The sequence below is a fragment of the Mchenga conophoros genome, linkage group LG4, assembly GCF_057382185.1.
Source record: "Mchenga conophoros isolate Kocher_MC1m ecotype Shallow Benthic linkage group LG4, M_conophoros_male_GT1.1, whole genome shotgun sequence".
NCBI lineage: Eukaryota > Metazoa > Chordata > Actinopteri > Cichliformes > Cichlidae > Mchenga > Mchenga conophoros.
In genome coordinates this window covers 31,889,623-31,912,391 of record NC_140529.1, presented here as the reverse complement: position 1 = coordinate 31,912,391, position 22,769 = coordinate 31,889,623, and the positions used below count along the sequence as shown (strand labels likewise).

The following is a 22,769-nucleotide window of genomic DNA, read 5'->3' as shown; positions in this document are numbered from 1 at the left end:
ACTTTTGCTGCCTTCATGAACAGTAAGAAATATTACAACTAAGTTACGGAAGACACACTCGAGGCAAATAAACTGGTAACACTGTATATATGTAATTTAATTTTAATACATAATTTTTAATGCTTATCTTTTTGCTTCTGTAGCTATAGCTTTGATATTAAACGTTTTTAGCCCACGTGCGCATCTTTCCTACATTATTGTCTTTATTGATGGATGTGTGAGTGGGCAGTTTTATTCATACTGCGCTTGAAGATAATCAGACAATTAAATAATACATTTATAATAACATTTTAAAATATGAAGCATCGACAGAGATTAACCTTACACAGGAAAAGCAGGCATACTAGAAACAATAAGAGGAAAGATTTCTGGGAGCACTTGAAGCTATCAATGGTTTTCTCACAAACCTGGCAGAGAACGAAAACAGTGCGATCGTGCACCCCTGACGTTGATTGGTTGTCATTGTTCTTTATCTACCCTGAGCCAATGAGGAAATCACTTGATCCAACACACAACCAGCACATCCAGTCTTGCACAGAAAATGAACTAAGAGGTCAACTTTATGACATATAGAGCACCGGGTTATGGCCGAGTTTACCCATCCATGGTCAGTTATTTTTAGCTCAAAAGGTGCAGTGAAGGGTAAGCGCACTTTAGATAGCGGCATGGGAAAAAAGGAAAAAAAAAATCAATACAGCCTGGGGGGGGGGGGGGGGGGGGGGGTTGAGGTGGAACCAGAAGTAGTATTTGTATTGTAACAGTATGCACAACTAATGGATTTTTTTAAAACTAATGGGGTAATAGAAGGATAGATGAAATATCACACTATTAGAACATGTTAACCATGTCAGCTTATAAATGCAATTACATCTGAGCACTTGCTTCATCACGTGAAATACTTTTGGCAGCCATCATGTCTATGAAGAAGTTTGAAACATGTATACTGTGCCAGATTCTTGTGCAAGGTACACCGATGTTCAGACAAGTATTGCAAGCCAATCTGTGATTGTAATGTTTCATATCTTCTTGCAGTATTTGCAAAGTATTAAAGCTAGTTCTTGAACGTTAAATGACAAGCTATTAATGGTTTGCAGGCAACACTTTACCACAAACAAAAACAAAGTGTAATGGCAGCATGGGGCAACCAACAGCACCCTCTGCTGGAGTGCTCAACTACAAGCACTGTGAGAAAACGACCATCTGGAGATAATGACTTTTTCAGTTTGCATGCATGGAACCAGAGTAACCAGACAGATTACTGGAGCAAAGCATGTTCTTTTTATTAAGTGTACAAAACAAGTGCAAAAATAGTGATTCATAAGAGCGACACAAAGTAGGACTTGCCCTTCAGAAGGTTCCATCACAGGATACAAATTGTAATTCAATGCATGAAGTGCTTTTTGTAGAGAATGAATGAGTATTACGCAGTACAAAAAAGAAAATTGCAACACATGGACTTTGATTCACAGCATTTGATAAGTACTAAGTGCAAGCTGCAGAAACAAAATGCCATCAGCATTCTCCCTCTCAAACTATGCACAGTGCAAAGATTCTTACTAGGAAGGTTCTCTAAAAATGACATTCAATCTAATACACTTATTCAAATACGCAACTTTGGCCCATATGTTATTGTCACTATTACTTCCTAGGCTGCGCAAACACACAGAAATGACACTACTACGTCAAAGGAAAGACAAATTCTGTTAAAGTGGCAGAGCTACTCTTAGCAGGTCAGTAATGTGTAAATACGTCATAGCATGCAATGAAAGTACCTAGTTTATCACAGCTGAGTATAGTGAGAAACACTGATGTAGACAGGAAATCTAGAAAGAAGTGATAAGTGGAGCTGAAGGAGGGCAGACTATGTAAAACTGCAGCTAACAAGACCTCAAACAGCCAGGTACTGCAACCTCTGGCACTGATCTGTAAAAGAAAATACTGAACCGTGTTAACAAGCCTAATGGGATTGAAGGCATCTTGGGTTGTGGTGCAAATCAATGGTAAAAAAGGCACACAACTTGTGGATTTAGGATGGCTATAAGTGAAACCCCAAACTAACACACAAACTTTGCACAGAAGAAGCCCAAGTTTAATTCCAGTCATCCTAGCTCACACATCCCATGTTTGCCATTTACAAGATCATACACTTTGGCTTCTTTTTCTTCTCGTGGTCTTTTTTGGTCGGCTCAGGTTCCTTGCACCCGTAGAAGCTGGAGAAGCAGGCTGGTGCACTAATTGGCTCTCTGAGGTTGAGCAGCCACTTTCCCGTACCGTAATAGGTCAGCGTGCCGAGCTCCATCTCTTCAACTTGCTCCCCCTGCTGGCCTTCCTGCTGCAAGGTCAAGATTTCCAGCAGATCGATGCCCGTCTGAACGGGCTCGACACCCTCTGCGCAGCCCAGAGTGACATGGGCGCGGCTTCCCAGAGGCAGTGAGGCAGCTGCGGGGACCGACTCCACCTGCTTTTCAGCATCAGCATCAGCTGGCCACAACTGAAGCTGTTCCTCAGTGAGAGACACTCTGGCACCAAATGTGCGAGGGGTTACAAAGAGGGCACCAAGTGACAGATCGAAGATGGAACCATAGGAATCTTTTACAGCCTAGAGAAGAGGAAATACAAAAAGAGATCAAATTAAATGAAATTATGGTTAGTATTCAATGTTAGTTCAGCAATTACAAGTAAATGAATAATGCTTTCATTTCTGGGAAAATTGAATTGTTTCTTGCCTGTTTCTCTGCATATTCTTTGGCACCCTCAGCTTTTCCATAGTTACAGAATTTCGTAGTGCAATGGAGAATTCCTGTTGGTTGAAAGTACTGCTCAAGGTCCACCTCCTCAGCTTTTCCTGAAACTGTTTATGACAAAAAAGGAAAAGAAAGAAATAAGTTTTCACCCCTAATTAAGAGAGTTCAGTTACTTGGTAATAAAAATTAGACACTCACAGTCAATCAAATGTTTCTTGAAGGCCTCCAAGGTGTCCAGTGTTTTCAGGAAGTCCATTGACGTGCATTTAATCTTGTCCTGGATAGAGGACAGAAGGAACCAGCCAAAGTAAAGAGGAAGGGACACTTCTTCAAGTGGTCCTTTCATGGCTGCCAGATGGGCTTCCTCTAGGCCACGCTTGGTCTTCTTGGTCAGCTGTCCAAGATCTCTGTTCCATTCAGTTTTTGGCTCCAAGAAGATAGCAACAAGATTGTTCTCCTCGGCAATCTCTCCTAGACGGGCCAGGCGATCCTGGGTGTGGTTGGTGTCGTCTACCACTATCAGCACAGAGGAAGAGTTTCCGTCTGTGCAACGAGCAACTACAGCTTCATCCAGTGCTTTGTAGCCCTCTGCATTAGATTCTGGTTTTTCAGGTTTAACACCATGGTCATCAGCACTAATGACGGTGCAGTGGTCTTTGTAGGTGTCGGCTATGGCACGTGCCAAAAAGGTTTTACCGCTCCCTGGAAGGCCTCTAAGGACAACAAGGGTACGAGAGATTCGGAGGGCATCTTTGGTCTGCTCCTGTTCTAAAAGGGCAAAAGACAGAGAGCCAGAAGCTGGGACGATATCCTCTTCTTTTTGAGGCTCCGACTCAGGGCTCACATTTCCAACTTCTGCTGAAGCCTCAGTCTTTAGCATATCAGCTTCTGCTGGCTTTTCTGAAGAAGTGTCAGACACCACAACAGTCTCTTCTGGTTTGGCTTCTTCCTTCTCCTTAGGCTTAGCTCCGGAGTCACCTTCAGCCTCAGTATCCATTGCTTTTTGCAGTTCTCCCACAGACTCAGCTTGTTCCTTCTCTTTTGGGCCCGGTGGCTGTGTATCTACTGGCTGCTGTGTCATGGCCGAGTCAGGTAATGTTTGCACTTTTATTTCTGGAACAGATTCGGCCGCTTTCTCTGGCGCTGGTTCAGGGGCGCTCTCTGCCAGGGGCGTTTGCAAAGCCAAAGATTCTGGGTTGTTCTCTGGCTGCTGTTCAGAGATTTTCTTTTCAGATGACTCTTCTGGTTGCTGTGACGCTGCTGCGCCAGGCACCGAGTCTGCATCAGCTTTTTCTGTGGGCATCGCCACCTTGTCTGTCACACTCAGCGCCTCCATTTCTTTCACGACCTCGCTTTCCTGACCATGTACTGCCATCTTCCCAGTTGCTTCCTCAGCAGCTGGTGACTTCTCAAGCTCTGTGGATTCCACTGGCGTCTCCACAGCTGCTTTTTCCACTGCAGTCTCCGCTTGCTGTGGAGTCTCTGACGCACCTAAAACCTCACCACTCTTCTCAGTATCCATTTCTGGTTCAAAGTCCAACTTTAAACACCACCATGTACCTTAAACATACAATCAGAAGACAAATCGTTTTATCAATTTACTGAATTCAGGAAAGGAAAGGCTCACTAAGGATATTAAATTCATTTATCACTTTTAAAACGGATCTAGCACATTAGCCTAACTTAAAAATTTAAGACCAGGTTACATTTTGGGATTTCCAGAAGTGTATCAGACAGAAAAATAATCAATTCCAGTTAAAACAAACAAAAAACAAAAACACCCCACTTTAACTACAACTGACGATGCAAATGTGCAGCAAACATATTTGAAAAAGGAACTCCTAGTCTTTTTTTTCCCCCATAACTGTCACTTCTGAAGTCTTTTGATGGTCATCAATTTAAACAGTGCTGCAAGAATTGCAATCAGAATGTCTTAAGGGGAAGTTACACAATATTGAAAATTTGCAGAGGCTGTATTATACTCCTCTCCCCTAAATCAGTAACACACACACTATTTTACATCTGCAGAAGGTGGGGAGAAAAAAAGAAAATTCTGGCATGCAAATAACTTGAGCTTTAATGTTCATTTTTGGAGACGGAGGGGGTTTTGCAGCTTTGTGCACATAGAAGAAGTGAAAGAAGAATGCCGTCTTCTTCTCCTCCCCCTTTTACGTGAATTCCTATTCATCTGGTAAAACCACAAAAATCTCCAGTTCACTGGTAAATTGAGGGAAAGCACTGTATTAAAACCTTGCATATGCGCCACAGCTTGCCAGCAAAAAACAAGACAAAGGGCAATAAAGAAAATGGGGCATCGCGGAAGTGTAGTTACTTCATAGTGTAACCGTATGGCAAGCTCTGACCAAATATTAAAGCGTTGCTAAACGCTGGATTTAACAGATAGGGTGAAACTACGACGTGTCATTGGGGAGAAGGGGGAAGCTCTCACGAAACAATGTGGCAACAAAGCCAAGCTGGCCGTCGTTAATCCCGGTGTTTTCCAGTTTAGAAAAAACAAAAAACAAAACCCTAAATGCACAGCAATCGAAACCAGAGACACAAAGAGGGGCAACAAGAACAGAAAAAAAAAATGGGTTCGTCTTTATCTCATACACAATAATCAGTAAATGACGATAATTCTCATTTTGTTGATTAAATAAAGTTTGAATTACATTAAAGACACCACGCTAACTATTTCTTTTAACCAAATCTATGAGATAGCCTCCAGAGGACCTTAAATACCGTTTTAAACAAAGGAAATCGATGGGAGTTTGGCGATTAGCCTGCATTTTACTATCAGCACATTGTGGCTAGGCGGGGAGTGGCGTGCACCTACCGTTAGCAGCCCAGACAAAACCAATTTAATCTGGCAGTCAGTAGAAATTAGCTGGACCATCAGCAGGCGCAACGCCACGACTCGACAACTTTAACACGCAGGGTGTAAACAAGTCGACGCGTGTTACTGGGCCAATTTATTTTTAAGGTAGTTCGGGAAAACAAAAGCGTTGAAGCAAGCAGTTCAAAAGAGTTTTGTTCGCTAAAACGTCCGCTTACCAGTTATGTCGCTGCTGTGGAGCTGGTCGTGGCTGCCGCTGACCACGCGTTTCTCTCTGAATACAATGACAACGCAATCCTGAGCACAGACGGGTACCCGCCCCACTCTTCAAGGGGTGGAAGGCGGAAAAAAAAAAAAAAAAGTAAATCCCGGGAACGCGCATCTGGGCGTGGTCAAGGACACGCCCCTATAGACCGGAAGTCTTTTGTGGAAGCTGTACCTTTAATCTAATCTTTATTTTATCGGTTATTTTTCTTTTTTCCAGTGTATTTGCATTGATTTCAGGAGAAGCTCGTGAATGGAACTAAAACTACAGACAAAATAGTATTAATAGATGCTGATATTAACATAATAGAGCATCTGCTGTTTAATTAGTTATACTCCCCATTTTATAAAATGAATGGCAGTTAAAATATTAATGACAATTAGAACCTTGTAGACATATTTTAATCTATAGCAGTTATATAGGCTTTAATATATCTCTTGTAATTCCTATTTATATTTGATACCTCATTTGTAGTTTCTTATCCATATTGTTACAGCTCTCTGTTCCATTTTACGTATATTTTGTTCACATTGGGTCAGTGGAAAAGCCATTGTTTAAACCTGTACACAATGCAAAGTTGACAGTAAGGCTGAATCTCACTTTGCAAAGTATTATGTTTTCAGGCACAAATACTTTTGTCCTAATCACGAATAAAGGTGTTTATAAAACATATCCTCCTTTTAACCTACCCTCAGACTAAATTAAATTATACAGATATCAACAACAGTATAAGTAAAAGAAAGGGAAGTAATTTTCCGTTGTCACAACCACTACCAAACAAAAGTCACACAAGAGTCACAGAGTCAAGAGAGGAAAAAAAACAGATATCCAAATTTTAAAAAGGCAAACAGGTTTCTAGTATATCTTAGTTTGCATATACAGGTAATATTATGCAAACATTTTATGTGGTTAAAATTCAAAGGGCACTACACACACTGTCACTCATATCACAACAATTGTGTTTCAGTAAAAAAAAAGTTTGCATAAACACTTGGGTACGTGACAGTAACACAACTTCTCTTTAATGGAAAAACATCTTATTAAAACTTCAGTAAAATAAAGGTTCTGTGAAGAAACTATGAACTGTAAGCAGGCTGTGTTTCTATCAATGGGAAATTTGCAAGAAGCAGTCATCTGTTTGCAAATCACACAGTGCACGCCTTGTAATAGGGGTACTAGGAAGGTGAAATAAGGAAGTTCTCTATAATAAGTTAATCTCTATATATGGAAGCTCTAAGGTAATACTGATTAATGGGACTTAATGGTTGCCAGGTTTCAGTATTTATATCAGTAAACAGAACTTTGTATATCAAGTGACACATTTTCCAGATAACATTTCAGTTTGTCATGGAACTTGCACAGAACAAAAATATGGGCTCAGCAATTACATCATGACTGTACCTGAATATATTCATTTAAAAAAAAAAAAAGAAGAGTTTTTCAGAACTACTATAATTCTGCATAAGCTTTAAGAATTATAGCTTTAGTAAAAATGCTACAGAAAATGTCGGTATGCATTGTTCTTCTGAACATCCGAAATTCAAGTTTTAAGCATCTCCCATAAACACTTTTATTCCACAACGAATCACTGTTCATAAAACGGATATATTTTACAACTCTGAATATGATCTTCTCATTTGATTAAGTTACTGCTTTATTGCTGTGTTCCATATAGGTGTGTAAATGAACGCACGCGCACACACACACACACACACACACACACACAAAATGAGTCTTTCTTCTTCTTTTCCTCAACCATTCTGACTGAAGGGGTTCCTCATTGTGTTAGGTGTTGCTTTGCTTCATGAAGGGCCTGAAAACAAATGAGAAATGTCAGGACTGAAAAAACGTACGTAAAAAGGAAAACAAAAGAATGTATACAACAAAGAAGCACGAACCTTCTCAATAGCATCCATGGCAGAATCATCTTCTAGAAGTTTGGCATAGGACAAAGCTCTTTCAAAGTGGGTGACACAAGATTCATAGTTTCCAAGCTTCACTGATATAAAAGAGTAAACTGGGATCAGGTTAAAGAACTGTGCAACAGTATGACTGATTCAAACACACTGTGGTTTAAGAAGTAAAGTATTAAAGTTGCGTGTCTCTGTTTTGTTAATATAAAGTGATGCATCATAAATAAATAACCAATTACATTCTGACTGTGCAACCAAAACATTGGCATTCAACTGCCACTTCTTATCGGCGATTCCATCAGCAGCAGCTACTGAACGGACGCCATAATCTCGAGCTTCTTCGTGGTGATCGAGCTTCAGGTAACACAAACCGATCTCATGTAACAACCATGTCTTCTCCAAATCACTGCAAACCAGCGGAAGCTTCTTTTCCCAGCTTATAAACAAAATGGAATAAAAAGGATTAAATAAATGTGTCAGAAATAAACATAGTTTTTGGATGAATTCAAGTGCAGGTATTATTTGATTATTTACTTACACTTGAATGGCCTCTGCAAACTCTTCATTTCGAACATAGACTCGGCCAATGTTGTCCAGAGCTCTGGACAGTGCTCCTGGGAGCTTGCTGTAGGTAAAAAAAAAAAAAGATTTCTTAATGTTTAATAATAATAATAATAATAATAATAGTGATTAAAAAATATTTATAGGAACCTTTCAAGACACTCAGGGACACATAACTGTATGTATAAAAAATGGAAAAATTGTAGAATTAAAATTCAATACTACAGAATCAAAGAGAATAAGCGAGCTTAAAAGGATGTATTTTAATGCTGGTTTTAATAATAGGAAGAAAATCAATATTGTGAGTGTGCTACAGGAGAGATTTCTAAAGATGAGAGGTCCACTCGGCTGAAAGCTCTAAAATCCATGGTAGTCAGACGAGTAGGTGGTATAATGAAAGAAAAAGAGGAGGAGGATCTCAAGGTATAGCAAGGAGTAGCAATGTGCAGAAGACCAGAGAGATAAGGTTGTGCGAGATTATGGAGAGACTTGAAAGTAAGAAGCTAAATCTTAAAATGAATGCAATACTTTACAAGAAGCCAGTGAAGCTGCTGACGGTCAATAGTAATATGTTCTATAGAACTGGTTCTGGTCTATGAAGAAGTTTGTGTGGTGGATTTAATCTCTCGTCCAAATATGTAGTTTTACTCCTATTCTGCCTTTCTTCTCACCACTGTTTGGCCAACTCCAGGTCTTTCTGATGATGCTCCAATGCTTTGTCCATGTTTCCCAGGTCAACCAAAGCATTGCCAATGCAACTGTGCAAGGTGCCCAAAACCTCTTTTTTATTAGGAACCTCTTTCTCAGACCACCTCTGCACCATCTTCATGACTTCTTCTGCCTTCTTCAGAGTGCCTTCTGCATTTCCGGACATAAACTCTGGGATGACAAAGAGGACAGTGAGAATTTTTAAACTGAAAGTAAAAGAGAGAATCAAGGTCTATGTTTATCCAGAATGCTATCTTGCCTCTGTCAATTTCATCCAGGCTTTTCAGCAGAAATCCAGAAGAGAGTGCGCTATTACGGCACTTTGTACATTTCTCTTGCATGAACTTCTGCCTCATTTCTTGTGCAGAAGTAGGCTTCTCCTGGTGCCAAAATTCAGTGCAAGTGTCAAGGTAAGACAGACATCTCTGAATGATGTCCTTCACCTTCTCCCCACTCTTTGTTGTACCTTCTATCAAGTCTGCAAATCATTACATAACAGCTATTAATATTATTCAACAAGAATGAAACAGATATAGTTGTTTTTTTTAAGTAAACATTTTGAACAGTATATGCTAGGTGACAGTTAGATACATAGAAACATATAGTGTGTGTAAATTTGAACAAATAGCAAATTACCTTCATCTTTCATCAGATTTTCTAGATATTTCTTGTCACTATAAAACTCGCCCAGAAGTTGTTTGGTTGTCTTTTCACTCTTTGGGGTTTTCTCAGTCTTCTGATTTTTCTTCTTTGTGAGATTCTGGATAGCTGCAATTGGTTTGGCCCTCTTAACAGTTCAGAAACATAACATAACACTGTGCATCAGAAGACAGGTCAGGCTAAACATTGCATACAGAAAACTGCAGGGGTTTTGGGGGGATTGAGACAAGACACATAATTGAAGCAATGACTCAGCCTTGTTCTACAGAATACATACAGGTGGTGATAGGATTTAAGTGTGCATGGATTTAACTGTTTATGTAACATTTTCAGTCTCTTTCAGTGGGAGAAATGTTTCATTGTTCATCCAAGTGACTTCTTCAGACATGGATTTACCTACCTGGATGATTAAGCATGCATCAAGACAACTGTTCATTGGATTCATAGCAAGAGGGAAGAAATCTTTCTATTGTCTAGCAGTTTTGATATACAGCGAGCTGTAGTGCCTTCCTGCAACGAATCCTGGCTAAATGACAAATACTGTCATTTTTATTGTTATTTCCCTTGTACCATTAGAACAGCTCTGCCTCTAAGCCTGCATGTTAAATACATTGCTCAAATAAAAATTAAGGGAACTTGTATCAGGAGAAAGGCTGTTAAAGAGAGCTGCACCAGTATTTTTTTCCTTGGTGCAAGGAGGAACAGGAGGAGCACTGCCACAGCCCTACAAAAAGACCTCCAGAAGGCTAATCATTCATGCTGCTCTGACCAAACTGCTCCACACTCTGGTAACTGTGTTGGGAGACAAAGAAAACGTCATTGCAATGGCACATTGAATAGATGTGCCATCCTAGATACACATCTAGTTTCATCCTAGTTACCAGCTGCAAAGACTTTTGGAGGTTTCCTTGGTCTTACCTCTCCAATGCACCAAAGCACGATTCACATTGGTTTAAGCATCCCAGCTGGTAAGATGATGTCCCTTAAGTTTAACTGAGTTTGTGCTGTACTGTGATAATTGTGACTTACCTCAGTGGGGTTGTTTTTATTATTATTATTATTATTTACTGAAGATATATGCACCAAAGACTCACCTCACCACCTATGTTGAGAAATGACAGGTCTCCTTTAATCTCCAATTTCACATTGGAAGGACCTAAAAGATGGCAAAGAACAAGCGGCTCATATTTTAGGTAAGGAGATGTGAGATGATTGCAACACTATTAACAAGACACTTACTGCCAACAGAGTTTTCTATGGCCTCCTGTGCTTTCTGGATACCCAGTCTGAACTCCTGCATTTGTGGACGTAGTTTATGGCCTCTGTGGTAAAACACCAGGGCAAATTCAAATTCTCCCATGTAGTATAAAGCTTCTGCCTTCAGGTACAAACCCTAAAATGGTGATTCAAAACAAATGTATACAATAGGCACTGAACCTTTAGCGGGGATATAAAGATACATTTTACTCATTTTCTATCATGACAGCAGAAAAACATTTACCTCAAAAAACGAGTTGTCTCTTTTAAGTGAAGCTTCTGCATCTCTCAAAGCGTTGTCAAACCCTCCCATCTTCAGGTAACATCTGGACCGAGCAACAAAGCACTGCTTGTCACTAGGCTTTAAAGCCAGTGCCTAAACAAAGAAAAGAAGTGAGCCATTTCTAGAGTGCTTAAAAAAAATCAGAGAAAAGGTAACGACGACACTTAACACTTACCTCTGTGAAGCTGTCTATAGCTTTTTTATACTCTCCTGCCTGGTACATCCATTTCCCATCGGCCATTAAAGTTGCGAATACGCCCTTAGATTGCTGGTCTTCGAGGTCTGCGTCGATGTTTGCCATTTTTGGCCACTTTTAAACTTTCTTTCCGTCAACTTGAAGCCAGTTTAACTCGTATAAACTTTAGCCCAACGCATCGATCCACGTTTAGCTGGTATCCTAGCAACACCAACAAACGAATCGCGAGGAAGCAGCGCCCTCTGCTGCTCCTGCAGTACACCAACCTCCACGCTACTTTTTTCTTAAAATTCCGAAACAAAACAAAGATATAAACCTATTTTAGAAGCCTCTTTATGACTGTGATATTTTCCCCACTCTATGGTTCACATTTTACTCACTCCAGTTCTTTTTTGGCAACTTAAAATATTTTTAAAGTTTTAATTTCTGCTGCCCTCTTGGTCAGATCTCTTTTGAAAAAGACATTTTTAATGTCCGTGAAATTTTACTAGAACAAATAAGACATATAAAAGTCACTTTCCCCAATAACTGTTTGCAGCTCTATTCACGAGATACATCATTCTTTTCTGGCAAATACCAGATTGCAGGACTCACTCCCACAGCAATCTGTAAAACCACACGGTATCTTTATGCAATACTTCTAAACTAATGATTCCAAACAAAAGAAAGATATCAATCTAGGGGAAACCCAGAGGAGGCCAACTTTATTGTCATGGCTGGTACTTTTCCAGGGAAAAGAGTGGATGGTCTCACTCTCACCATAAAGAGCAAAAACAATCAGAGCAAAATGAGGACACTCTTCATACTCAAGTGCACCAATGGACTAATGGGGAAATGATTAAACATTCCTACGTTTCAATCATCACACAGCACCTGAACATTTTGGACAACAGCAAACAGATTTCACTTTATGTGGAGCAATAAAGTTGTCACTTTTGCTCGATGCCTCCACCTTGCATTGAATAAAATTAGACAGCTTCAATGTCAAATAACCTCTACTGTATACTGTAATCGATTTGAGCTTAAAATGCCATGCAGATCTAGCAAACCAATCATCTTCCTGAGGTTTTTTGGTTATTTTTTTTCCCAACGTAGTGTTCATGGTGGGTGCCTCTTTCAATCTTAGGAGAAGAGCATCTTCATCTTACGCTGACGTTTATATCAGACAGCAAATTTACAATAAATATACATTATGACGATAAAAAAATGGAAAAAAAGAAACTCAACTATTATCACAAATCAACACTTTACATTCCAGTAAAATGTACAATGCAGCAATCTGTGAATGGCAACATCAAATGTGAAACAACAGAAGGGACGGAGACTTTGCTGACAACAAAACCAGCACGGCCGTCTCCTCTGCCGCCTTTCTAGTGTGCTTCGGCTGAATTACATGCGTAGGTCTAGACTCCAGCTGTTGTCAACTTAAAAAAGAAGATTGAGTGCTCCCAAAGGCTTATGACAAGGAGGCAGTTTTCAGTGCGAATTCGTAGCAGCCAACTGTCTGTGTGACAGATTCGTCAAAAAAAAAAAAAACGGGGATGGTGCAGCTTGCTCAGTGATTTCCATCACAAATCACTGAGCAAGTTATTAACTGTCATGCAGAGAATACCCCCCCTCAGCAGTAAGTTGAGATGAGCAGGATAATAGCTTGCTCGAGAGTTTTCCCCAGGATGGCACTTCCTGCATGGATCCCTAAAAGCTCTAATATAATAGCTGTGCAATCTTTCCTATTTGAAAAATCCAGACTATTTGGACCAGTGTTGTTAGCCATTACCGACTTTCAAGTTTGTTTAATTCTGGAAGGAAGAAAACTAAATCCAAAACCAGTAAAACTACCAACTCAGTTTGAGCCAACTTGGTGTCCTTTGCTAGACGGGCATTTGCTGCATTGGGTTGCATTCATTCAGTCAATGGCATATACAGGAAACTGACTTGCAAATCAGTCAGTTATTAAATACAGATGATGGGTTGTGGGGTTGACATTGTTGGAAAGTCCTGATGTAGTAACTGTTTAGGTAGTCGACTCTTCCAATTAACCAAACTGGAAGAAGAAATTTCCAGGTCCAGATGCTGAAAATAATAAAAAAAACAAAACCATTAGCGCATTTAGGATATTCTCAGATTGTGGGACTCCTTCCAAATGGCTGGCAGAGGGACAGATTTTTACTTTCAAACAGAACATATGTTACCTTCGAAACTAAAACCCCCTGGACCTCCAAAGAATGCCTTGAAAATGTTGTTGGCATCAAAATCTGGAAAGAAAGAAAACACAAGAAGCGACATGAACACAGAACTATCTGGCTGAATTTTCTCGTATCATTTCAATCTGATCATCCTTGAGACCTCACACACTGAAGTCGGCCCATATGCTCACCTCCCATGTTCATGCCGTCATCCTCTAGATCCTGTCCGGTGTCGTAGCGAGACTTTTTCTTTGCGTCAGAAAGCACGCTGAAAGCTTCGCCCACTTCCTTAAACTTCTTTTCCTCTTCCTTCTGTACCTCAGCACTAGCTCCACTGTGACGGTCTAAAGGGAGGGGGAAAAATGAAAGCAGTATTATATTTGGTAATTTAAATCAAAGTCCTTCTAGAAGCAAATCTCACAGCTCAGCTGCCATACCAAAAATCAGCCATGTCACTTATTTAGGCAGTTATTTTGAAGGATTATCTAAACTGATTTTCATTTCAAATGTCTGAATAAAGATAAGATTAAAAAAAAAAAAACAGTTCCCTAAAATAATGTTTTAAAATATCTTTTCACTGGAAATTATATGGCCATATTTGCTGCAGAAAAACTTCCCCCTACAATTCAGGACTCTTCATTGATGTGATGTTTAGTTCTCTTTTTACGTAGAAATCAAGCACCTGGGTGATGTAAAAGTGCCCGTTTGCGGTAAGCTTTCTTGATCTCCTCTTCTGTTGCGTTCTTATCCACCCCGAGGATTTTGTAGTAATCTTTCCGTTTGCTTTTCTTCAGTTCCAGCTGGGAATTCTTCAGGAGTTGCTTGTGTTCTAGGTAATAAAGTCAAAAACACACAGCATGTAGATTAGTAAGCATTGCATTAAAAACAGTTATGTAATGTCTCTAAAGTGGCAACTTAATACTAGTCCAAAGGTGCCAATATGTGGAAAAGGAGCACTGTGAGGTGGTAATATCTGCTCTGCCCCCCACCTTTTGTCTTCTCTGTCTGGTAAACCTTTTCATAGTCCCGCACTGCCTCTTCGTACTGCTCCGTGTCCATGTAGCTGCAGGACACCAAGCACAAGTCTTTCAGTCAATTCATTACTCAATTTGAACTATAAAATACAAAAGTGTCGGTAAAAAAGTGAAGCTTCTGCTTAAAGAAACCAAATGACATACAAGTTGGTCTGTCTACTAACAACAAAGTAAAATCTTCGGCATACCACTGTGCTCTCCTTAAATAGGCCTTGATGTAGGTCTCATCCAGTTTGATGGCCTTCGTGCAGTCTTCAATGGCCTGTTCTAGTTTCTTGAGCTTTCAAAGAAAAAGAAAATGTGAACATGTGAGGCAAAGAGACAGGAAAAGGTAGTGACCTGTGGTGTCTGTATGCCTACAATTGACATATTTTAATGAAACTAATGTTATGTCTTACCTTTGATCCGACTGTAGCTCTATTACAGTACAGCTTGGCATTTGTCTTGATGTTATTAGGGTCTATTGTTAGCGCCTCAGAGTACAGCTCACATGCTGCCTCATAGTTTCCCTCCTTGAATGCCTTGTTTCCTTCCTCCTTCTTGGCTTTTAGCGCTTTGGCATTCTGGGTAGAAAATTCATACAGCAGCTTTAAAAGCTCCTCTGAGCTAACTGAAACCTCAAGCAGACTGGTGAAGGAGATTTTTTTCCCCCTGCTAAATTTGTGTTAGCTGTTAGCTACTGAGTTACTCACTCTGCACGCAAGCCGAGCCTTGTCGTGGTCAGGAGCCATACGCAGGGCCTGGACAAAGAACTGCACAGCCTTATCAATGCAGTCCTCATAGTACAGACAAAGACCACGCACGTACAGAGCGTCCGCGTTAGTGGAGTCCATTCGAAGAATATCACTGGATACAAACAGATAATTACAGGCAAAGTGCAATTAAAAAGAGTAAATCACATTAAAAAATGTACTGTTACACCATCTTCAAAGGAGAAGTTCATTTCTGAAAACTCAACTGTTTAATGTATTGCAGACAACCTAGTAAAGATCAGAAGAGTCAAATCATGACAATCGCTGTTCCCACTATTCAGAACATATAGTAAGCACTACATATAAACACAACAAGGAATCTTCATGTTCAAGGCAAACTGGAGTGATTAAATTTAAGGATCCGTGCCCTGACCAGCTGTGATTTTTCATCCTGACAGTTCTTCAACCTGCATGGAAATCACTGCTTGCACATTTCAGTGGCCCTGTCTGAGAAAGGCATACTGTTTTGTTGTACTTCATGTTAGGGCAACTACATACCTCAGTGACTTTTCCCCCATTATATCCCTTTGACAATAATGTCAAAAAATAAATAAATCTTTTCAAGTGTGCATTCTTACCTGGCTACAGACTGAGCCTCGGGGTATCGCCCCAGCAGGGCTAAACACTCTGCTTTTAGTATCTTGAACTTGTGACAAGCGGAGGCAGAATCCAAGGCACGGTCCATGCAAAAGACAACCTAAACACAAGCAGATACCTGCAGTACGTGATGCTTGACTTGGCAGGTATTTATGACATAATACACCTCACAAATAACACACCTCACAAATAAAACACACACACACAAAACAAAAAAACAACTAAAACTGTATCTAATGAGTAGCTTACCATCCTGAAATCTCTCTTCTCAAATCCAATCTCTGCCATTCTCTCATATTCAAGGATAGATTCTGCATTCTTCACCTGCCAAAGGAATTTATGATATTCAGTAACCATGAGGAAGAACTTCAGTGCTTCTCAGAAACTGCTAGTCTCTTGAGTGCCATGCTTATTAAATCCAGGTCAGAATAAGTACAAGTGATTGTGAACTACTACTACTGGATTTCCATTCAAACCTTTTTTTGCTCTTTATTTTCACTGGCTTGGCCAAAGCCAATTTAATAGTGGATAATCATGTCCAAGTTGTTAGGTCATGCTCTCTGCAACTGAGGCCAACTCACCTCCTGCTGGGCCTGGCTGTTGTCTGACTCCAGCTCTAGAACTCTCTGGAAACAGCGGCTGGCAGCCATAGCATTCCCAAGCAACAGGTGGCACTTGCCCTCTCGCAGATGGCCCTGTAAGTAAAAGATTTACAGTTCACAGCCTAAAGTGATAATACCCTGTAATGACCAACATCATTAAAAACATATGACTGCCTCTAAAATATTTATCTGTTATGTAATATATTACTAGACTACAACCAACAACAGTGCTGGAGCTTATGTGTTTATTGGCCTTGTAATACTACAGATATAGACCACTGGTGACTTATACAAGATCTGCAATAAACAAAAGCTTTTACAGTCTATGTGAAAATCTGTATTGCTCTAAAGCCATTGCTTGTTAGAAATATTTACAAAGGAAAATCCTCACTACTATCTATATATCTATATCTATCTATATATCTATATATATATATATATATATCTATATATGAATGGAATTTCTTTAATTCTTCAACCCACCTTGATGAAGGTGTTGTCTAGTCGTACTGCTTGCTGGCAATCCTCTAGAGCGTCTCTATACCGGCACAACATCATTAGTGTCGCTGCCCGATTTCCATAGTAACTTGCATTCTTTGGGCACATATCTGTTATGTTAAATTAAGAAAATTTTATTAATATTCTACCAGGGACATGTTGGATGCAAATGTTAAAATTCTCATCCACATGAGAAATTAGCATAGCTTCTATCCACAGAAATATATACTGAAATTGTTTAGAAAGAATTACCAATGGCCTTGGTGTAATAATTGAATGCTTCTGCATAATCCTTCTTGACATAAAAAGCATTGCCTTGTTCTTTGAAGCTCTCTGCTTCCCTGTGTAGAAATGGGCAAAAAGAAAGAAATCAAATAAAGCTTGCAGGCAAATCTAAAACAAGTGAGAAGAGAAAAACACATGACAGGTGGTAAGATAAGTAGAGGTAGACTTGCTGAATTGTTTCTTGACTAGAGGTAGGTAATTACTTTTTTTCATATTCATGTTTTCGAGTAAAGAAAGAATGACACAATGTGCATTTGACAGTTTGCTGGACTGAGTTAGCTAAACATAGAACAAGTCAAACTAGCAGGACAGAGTGCACGTATTCCCAGCCAACACGCAGCAATGAGACTGAGCCAGGAACATATGACACCATCCTGAAGGGCTACTGCCGTTACTTTTTTTGGAGGCCTGTCATACTTCACATCACGAACACTCATTAACTGAATGGTGCCATTAAGTAATTAGCCAGCTTTGGTCATCTCTGGGATGTGAAAGCAAAACTCTTAACTCCGATCAACTTTCACACTTAACGATTAACCACCAACTTACATACGTTACTGTGAACGAAACCCAGAAATCCAACACAAGGGCTAGCTAAAGTGGAAGGCAACCGAGCTAGATGCTTTCCAGGGCCAAATTTAGCTAAACTGTTAGCGGTAGCGCGCTGGTAAGCTCTCATGTTGCGACAAGAAAATTAACACGACGGGGGCTTTTGAGCACACATATCAATAAAAGACTTTGATATACGCGTTTTTCATTCGCTGACAACATAGCTGTAATTTCCACCACCTTTCTAATTCTTCATCGCTGAGCAGTTCCATGTCAGGGTCCATGTTCACAGCATCACAGCTCTCCGTCGCCATTTTGCCGTCAATGAGAAAGGCGGGGCTACATACTGCAGTCGTTACGTACAACATAAACAGGAAGTAGCACATTTGGGAAGGTAAGCGTTTTCTCAAGCGAAATTATGACAATTAGCAAATAAATGTCGGCAAAATAACCAGAAGTATCAGCGTGTGTATTTTTGAAGACACGTTTTTACTAGCATTTGTCATATACAGGCAACATTAATGGCTGGTTTTGTGATATAGTGGTTTTGTGTCTTCCCGAAGCTAATGCTAAGCTATTTTCTGTACAAACGTCTCCAAATTAGCTATCGTTTGCGACGCAAAAACTTAAAATAACTATGTCAGATAAAAGGGGTTTTTTTTTGCCAGTGGGCTCTTCTAACTTGTAAGTTAGCTAGTGTGCATAGTAGCACAGTTTATCTACAAAGGAAACCAAATAAGGCGTACTGTGTTGTTGTGTTTTGCATTGTTTCTAAGTAATGGCTTTGATCAATTGGGTAGTTTTTGTTTTTTGTTTCTTCTGTCCTAAACAGATTTTCGGACTGGAGAGTGAGAAACCGTCATGGGTAAAAGCTGTAAAGTGGTGGTTTGTGGTCAAGCCGCAGTAGGAAAAACGGCTGTGTTAGAACAACTACTGTATGCCAATCATGTTGCAGGTATGTCGCTTCCCTACATTATCATATATTACCTCAATGAGTCAAATGATGTATGGTCAATGTGGTTTATCCCCGAGTGATCGCAGCAAAGCATAATATAATTTGTTGTCGACTTGCAGTAGTGATGTTATTGAGTGAGTATTCTCTCTGTCGTCCATTAGTTATTTATAACTAATGTGACAGTATGTAATCGTAACTGAAATCGTGATTAAAACGTAGCAAAATTGATTTGGTGCTATATAAAGTTTAAATGAATTAACTCAACGCTTGGTGAGTTAACAGTATATAACAGTTGTATTAAAAGTTTATAACATCTAAGACTCGCATGTTGTCATCTTAATATTTGTGCAGCATATCACATCATTTGTGTCCACCTTTGTTTATTTCTTGGTAGGTTCAGAGCCAATGGAGACCCTTGAGGATATCTATATTGGCTCCATAGAAACTGACCGTGGCACACGAGAGCAGGTGCGCTTCTATGACACCCGTGGACTCCGGGATGGGATGGAGTTTCCCCGACATTACTACACTTTTGCTGATGGCTTCGTACTAGTCTACAGCATTGATAGTAAAGAGTCCTTTAAACGAATGGAGGCCCTTAAGAAAGACATTGATCGCCACAGAGACAAGAAAGAGGTAAGCAGTAAATACAATTAATGTGTATAGTGAGGGCATGGGTTTTGATTGGTACACCTCACAGTTACTTGTTCTGTTCTAGTAATTTCAGAATAGAAGAAGTTATGTTTATTAAAAACCTCATAAATATTCTGCTCAAAGTGTGGCTCATCTAATATATGTGATATCTAATATATCACTATTTTTTAATAAATAGATATACATAAAAAGGTTTAGTATAGGTGGTGTAGTGATTAGCACGGTTGCTTCACAGTAAGGAGGTCTTAGGTTTTAATCCACCAGCCTTTCTGTGTGACTGTCTGCCCATCTTTGCTTGGGTTCTTTCTGGGTTGTCTAGTTTCCCACAGTCCAAAGACATGCATGAGTTAGGTTAATTGGTGATTCTAAATTGCCATTATGTGTAAATGTGAGTGTGACTGGTTGTTTATCTCTCTATTTGCCTTGCGTTAAACTGAGGGCCTGTCCAGGCTGTCCCCTAAATTGGATAAGGGAAAGAAAATGGATGGATAAAAACAGTACAATATAGAATACATAAAGCTGCAGAATATTCTGCACCAGTATGCAGAATGCATTGTTATTTAATATTGTAACATTAGTTGTCAGGCTTTAGTCATTGTTGTAGCCTTGCTTTGGGGGTCATGTTTCATTAATGTGCACTTAAAGAGGGATGACAAGCCTTTATAAATTCATGACACAGCAGTTCGAGAGCTTTTTGGGTCTGATACAGGTCTCTGGGATATTAAAGAAGCAAGCAAGCCAGAGATGCCAGATATTGATTCATCTGCCCTATGTCCTGGGATGATATTTCTAAATTATTAATTTGAATATTGTTTCCTCCCAGTCATATTTAATTTTCACCAGACAATCTGCTGTATCTGAAGCCACAGCAGCTGTCATGAAGCACAATGTGAAGAGTTGTACAGTGACTAATGTGGAACTAACTTGATAATCTGATCTATAGGTAACCATTGTTGTGCTGGGTAATAAACTGGACAAGCAGGAAGAGAGGAGAGTTGACTTGAACGTGGCCCAGAATTGGGCGAAGAATGAGAAGGTGCGTCTGTGGGAGGTGTCTGTAGTGGACCGACGTACACTCATTGAACCCTTTGTCTACCTCGCCAGCAAAATGACCCAGCCACAGAGCAAGTCCACTTTCCCTCTCAGCCGCAATAAGAATAAGGGCAGTGGTTCAACAGATAGCTAAAATATCCGAAACAGCTTTTGAAAGGGGAGGCATGTTAAAGGAAACCCTGTTTTATTAAAACATATATATTTTATCAACATGAAGGATTGACTTAGTAAAAATTTGAGAAGGCAGAGAAATTATGTTGAGAAGGAAGGCAAGATGATTGTATGGATCTTTGTAAACAGAGAGCACTGTTAATATTAATAAAACACCTGCATTTCATATTTGTTAAAAACAAAATTCTTAACTAATTATGATTTTTGTAAATTCTTTATGTCTCTGTCATCTGTATATGTATCACATTTCCCGTTCTCAAATAATTCCCATTTTTTCCAGGTAGAAAAATGTTCAAACTGTTTCACCTGCATTGATAAACATGTGCGATAGACTGTGTGATTTAGAGCTACATACTGTAGCTCTTGATCTACTGACAATCATCATTTTGATCTCAGTTTATATTTGAGATTCCAGAGATTTAAGCTATCATAGTCACTTGAGGCTCACTGTAATGATGACGAAGGACCTTACACATAGTTTGTACACTGGCTACTTTTTTTTTTCTTTCGGTAAACCTGTGCACTAAATGTATACACGGACTGAACCAAAAATGGCAGCAGTTTCAAATGTTACCCAATAACTGCATCACACAAATGCTGAATATCATATTGGAAAAGGAATGATGACTGAAAGGGTTTCATAGATGCATTATTTATATTGTACATAAACTGTCCTGTCTGTTGATGTGGAGATTTGTTACACCTTACACGTTTGTTGCTGAGATTTACTGTTTAATATTGTCACGTGAATCACTCAGATTCTTTATCACATTTAGCTTTCTGTACGGGTGTGATGAGTCTGACTACAAGATGGTCAGATGATATTTCAGTGTTTCTGCAGGCTGAAGTGCTACTTTTTCTTGTTGCATGTAAAAGAGAACACTCGATTTAGTTAAATTCCATTTCAATGTCAACACGATTCATTCGTCACTGATGAAATCGGTGTATTGGGGTTTTTTTTCTTCTGAGGTGTAAAGTAGAACCTATCACTGGACTGGTGTAGCATGAAGTCATGTATGAGCAGCTTTTAATGTTAGTTTCACTAAAATGGGGAAATGTGAAAATTTGTCAGTTCCAGGGTCTGTCAACACTATATCATGCAGCTTTTTTTTCTTGTGAAGATTAACCTTTATGTATAAATATCCTGAAAATGTGCTTTTTTGAGATGTTTGCATGTTTTGTAAACAGATTAAAGCCTTTGACTGTGCCTAATTAGAATTTGTGGTTGTGGGTTAGGTAATTCAACATAGAACAGGTGTCATTCTATTTTTCTGTTTGCTATTTTCTGCACCGTTCTTCTTATTTCTACTTTTCTATTTACAAAATTGTGTCAGTAAGATGTAAAACTCAAAAAACAGAAGCTGGAATTGAAGACTGAAGATTTAATCTGATTTAGAAATTTTGAGTAAAAGCAACCTCTGCTGTCACTTATTTTATTGCAGAAGTCTCTGATCTTGTGGTTAAACAGGATTTTTCACATGGTTTTGTAAAAAGACCCTACTTTCATTTGACTTTCAACTGTAGCTAATCGATTATCACAAGTCACATCTAATATCAGTTAAAACATGTTTGTTGTCTTCACACGCTTGAAAATAGACTCATGGCATTTGAAGGACCACGAGTGATGTGGGTGGCACTCCACAACAGTCCCAGTTTCTCATGTGGCCCCTTAGGAAAATTAATTGCCCACGCCTTTAAGATGTTTCACCTCTAATTGGAGTCCTTTAGGTTACATGAGTGTGGGTTGAAACGCCTCTCGAGAGTGCCTTAGAGCTGGTGGACTTAAATGTGAGTGACAGGGTGGGTCAATGATTATCAATGTGACTGTGGGCTTTTAGAACTGGAGAGACTTTTTAGATGAGAGGTGAGCCTGCTTGGAGAAGCTTAAAAAATGCAGCTCCCTTCAACTCAAGCACTTAAGACCAGAGATGGGCAGTAACGCGTTACTGTAATCTGATTACTTTTTCAAATAATGAGTAAAGTAAGGGATTACTATTGCAAAAACGGTAA

General features: G+C 39.5%; 4 protein-coding genes across 6 annotated transcripts; 1 reads left to right on the top strand and 3 right to left on the bottom strand.

Annotated features, from left to right (window-relative positions):
* Positions 1–1,255: 1,255 nt before the first annotated feature.
* cnp (2'',3''-cyclic nucleotide 3'' phosphodiesterase) lies at positions 1,256–5,940 on the bottom strand. The gene is made up of 4 exons (XM_085271815.1): positions 5,799–5,940; positions 2,943–4,304; positions 2,727–2,851; positions 1,256–2,599 (listed from the first exon to the last, which is right to left on the bottom strand). The coding sequence occupies exons 2-4, from the start codon at positions 4,264–4,266 to the stop codon at positions 2,132–2,134; spliced, it is 1,917 nt and encodes a 638-aa protein (XP_085127941.1). The 5' UTR covers positions 4,267–4,304; positions 5,799–5,940; the 3' UTR covers positions 1,256–2,131.
* Positions 5,941–6,288: 348 nt separating this feature from the next.
* On the bottom strand, positions 6,289–11,640 carry odad4 (outer dynein arm docking complex subunit 4). Of its 2 annotated transcripts, none has more exons than XM_085271818.1 (11): positions 11,403–11,541; positions 11,189–11,320; positions 10,927–11,009; positions 10,782–10,843; positions 9,664–9,814; positions 9,287–9,505; positions 8,991–9,198; positions 8,297–8,383; positions 7,998–8,194; positions 7,744–7,844; positions 6,289–7,658 (listed from the first exon to the last, which is right to left on the bottom strand). In XM_085271818.1, exons 2-11 carry the CDS (start codon positions 11,227–11,229, stop codon positions 7,623–7,625), a joined length of 1,185 nt encoding a protein of 394 aa, XP_085127944.1. In that variant the 5' UTR covers positions 11,230–11,320; positions 11,403–11,541; the 3' UTR covers positions 6,289–7,622. The 2 variants fall into 2 exon arrangements, with proteins under 2 accessions (XP_085127944.1, XP_085127943.1); XM_085271817.1 differs by having other exon boundaries at positions 6,598–7,658; positions 10,927–11,080; positions 11,403–11,640.
* Positions 11,641–12,101: 461 nt separating this feature from the next.
* dnajc7 (DnaJ (Hsp40) homolog, subfamily C, member 7) lies at positions 12,102–18,309 on the bottom strand. Its single transcript, XM_085271816.1, has 14 exons — positions 18,167–18,309; positions 17,345–17,433; positions 17,078–17,202; positions 16,574–16,687; positions 16,242–16,316; positions 15,974–16,092; positions 15,336–15,489; positions 15,042–15,206; positions 14,832–14,923; positions 14,599–14,672; positions 14,292–14,438; positions 13,801–13,953; positions 13,616–13,678; positions 12,102–13,496 (listed from the first exon to the last, which is right to left on the bottom strand). The coding sequence occupies exons 1-14, from the start codon at positions 18,292–18,294 to the stop codon at positions 13,459–13,461; spliced, it is 1,536 nt and encodes a 511-aa protein (XP_085127942.1). The 5' UTR covers positions 18,295–18,309; the 3' UTR covers positions 12,102–13,458.
* nkiras2 (NFKB inhibitor interacting Ras-like 2) lies at positions 18,211–21,971 on the top strand. Of its 2 annotated transcripts, none has more exons than XM_085271819.1 (4): positions 18,211–18,320; positions 18,759–18,881; positions 19,276–19,517; positions 20,479–21,971. In XM_085271819.1, the coding sequence occupies exons 2-4, from the start codon at positions 18,788–18,790 to the stop codon at positions 20,719–20,721; spliced, it is 579 nt and encodes a 192-aa protein (XP_085127945.1). In that variant the 5' UTR covers positions 18,211–18,320; positions 18,759–18,787; the 3' UTR covers positions 20,722–21,971. The 2 variants fall into 2 exon arrangements, with proteins under 2 accessions (XP_085127945.1, XP_085127946.1); XM_085271820.1 differs by having other exon boundaries at positions 18,286–18,320; positions 18,727–18,881.
* The last annotated feature ends 798 nt before the right edge of the window (positions 21,972–22,769 follow it).